This window comes from Trichechus manatus, unplaced genomic scaffold, assembly GCF_000243295.1.
Source record: "Trichechus manatus latirostris isolate Lorelei unplaced genomic scaffold, TriManLat1.0 scaffold00015, whole genome shotgun sequence".
NCBI lineage: Eukaryota > Metazoa > Chordata > Mammalia > Sirenia > Trichechidae > Trichechus > Trichechus manatus.
In genome coordinates, this window is record NW_004443951.1 from 13,560,217 (window position 1) to 13,562,328 (window position 2,112).

A 2,112-nucleotide genomic window follows, 5' to 3' on the forward strand; every position below is an offset into this window, starting at 1 on the left:
TCACCGGGCCACCCTACCACGCCCCATCACCTTGAGAAAAGCTCCCTTGATGTCCTTGTTTCTCAGACTATAGACAACAGGGTTGAGCAGAGCTGTGAAGACATTGTAAAAGAGCGCAATCTTCTTGTCATGTTCAGGGGAGTAGCTGGAGTTGGGTCTCAGGTAGATGTAGGTGGCTGGAGCATAGAAGAGTGTGACCATAGTCAGGTGGGAAGCACAGGTGGAGAAGGCCTTGCAACGGCCCCTGGCAGACTTGATCTTGAGAATGGCCAGGGCAATACAGATATAAGAGGCCAAAATGAGGGAAAGTGGAGTAACATTCACAAACACACTGATGACCAGGTCCACCATCTCAATCAAGTGGGTGTCCATGCAAGCCAAACTCCGTACTGAGGGGCCCTCACAGAAGTAGTGGTTGACGATGTTGGGCCCACAGTAAGGCAGCCTCATGGTGAGGGAGGTGTGAATCAGAGAGAAGAAGAAACCACAGGCCCAGGTCCCAGCTGCCAGTTGTGTGCACACTCTCCAGCTGAGGATAACAGTATAACACAGCGGGTAGCAAATGGCCACATATCGGTCATAAGCCAGGACCACAAAGAAGATGCACTCGGTCAGGCCCAGAGCACCAAACACATACATCTGCAGCCAACAGCCAGCAAAGGAGATGGTCTGACAACGAGCAAGAAGGTGCACCAGCATCTGGGGCATGGTGGTGGTGACATAACCCATGTCCAATAGGGAGATGATACAGAGAAAGAAGTACATGGGAGTGTGGAGATGTGAGTCCAGGCAGATCAGAGTGACGATGAGTCCATTGCCCAGGATCGAGCTCAGGTGCAGGAGAAGGAAGGCAATGAAGAGGATCCTGTTGGAGGTGGGGTCACTGGAAAAGCCAAGCAAGATAAAGTCAGAGACCCAGCTTTGGTTCTGCTCTGGAGGCATCCACATGGTGAGGCCTATAAGAGAACCACACTCATATAAATGTCACCCGAAGTATGGTAGCCTACAAGAATGTCAGCTGTGGAGGCAGATGGGCTAGGATTTTAATTCTGGCCCCACTGCTCATCTGCTGTGCAATCTTAAGCAAATTATTTAACTCTCTGAGCGTCCGTCTCTTCGTACTGTAAAACATGGCTAATAATACACAACTCTCAGAATTTTTATAAGGAGTAGAGGCAATGTAAATGATGCATCTAACACAATGCCTTAAAATAGTAAGTAATATGTGAAATGCTCATATGAAACTTCCTCACTCTCATTCCAAACCCCTCAGCAGACAAAGTGGTCACTCACATGTCTAGCGACAACCCATTTACACCACATCAGCTCCAATCCCCAAATCTCTAAGAGACGTAGTCCTCCTAATATCATTTATCTGGATGTGCCCAAACCAATGGTTACGTGTCTCTCCTCGTCATACAAAGACATTTCTAATTGTCACATCTCTCTTTCTTACTGAGCCTTGAAGAGGCTTCAGAACCTTTAACATGACATAATAGTTAACTACTACCAGTTGGGATGAACTGGCACTCAAGAAGAACATCTAACCCCTCTAGTTCAATTCTCTCCTCTATTTTACAGATGTGAAAATCAAGAACTGTATCTTTCAGGGGCCATCAATAGGAATATCCATCTATATGACTCTCTCTATCTTGGCAGATCCACGTGAGCAGGTGTCTGTCAGACAAAATCATAAAAGTATGGAAGAGCAGAGACTTACATCATTTAGTTCTACTACACTCAGCCTCTCTTCATCCCTTTCATCTGCCAATATCCTAGTTACTTCCTCTCATTTATCAAAGCTTTGGCACCTGAGTCTTAATGTCCCATTCTGTCCCTGGACTTGCCATTTTCCAAAATAACTTCAAAGCCCATGAGGATGACTCATCATTCCACAACCTGGCCTCTCATTTTCATGACTTCTTCTATTCTAATGATCTTCACTTCACTCTGACCACTCTCTCTCATGGCCACATCCGGGACTTTGCCATCACTTGGAACTGTTATGCCTCTGAATTCACTAATCCATCTCACTTTCTTGCTTCATCCTTTTATCTGTCCAGGTGTATCCCTTCCTTATTCCCACTACACTTACTATTTTAAGTTATTTTG

At 45.8% G+C, this 2,112-nt stretch overlaps 1 protein-coding gene across 1 annotated transcript; it reads right to left on the bottom strand.

Moving 5' to 3' along the window:
* On the bottom strand, window positions 1-948 carry LOC101357196 (olfactory receptor 2A12-like). Its single transcript, XM_004372067.1, has one exon. The coding sequence runs from the start codon at window positions 946-948 to the stop codon at window positions 1-3; it is 948 nt and encodes a 315-aa protein (XP_004372124.1).
* Window positions 949-2,112: the final 1,164 nt, after the last annotated feature.

Bases quoted from the DNA above. Each gene is read 5' to 3' on its own strand.
- LOC101357196 (XM_004372067.1), bottom strand. From the start codon at position 948: ATGTGGATGCCTCCAGAGCAGAACCAAAGCTGGGTCTCTGACTTTATC.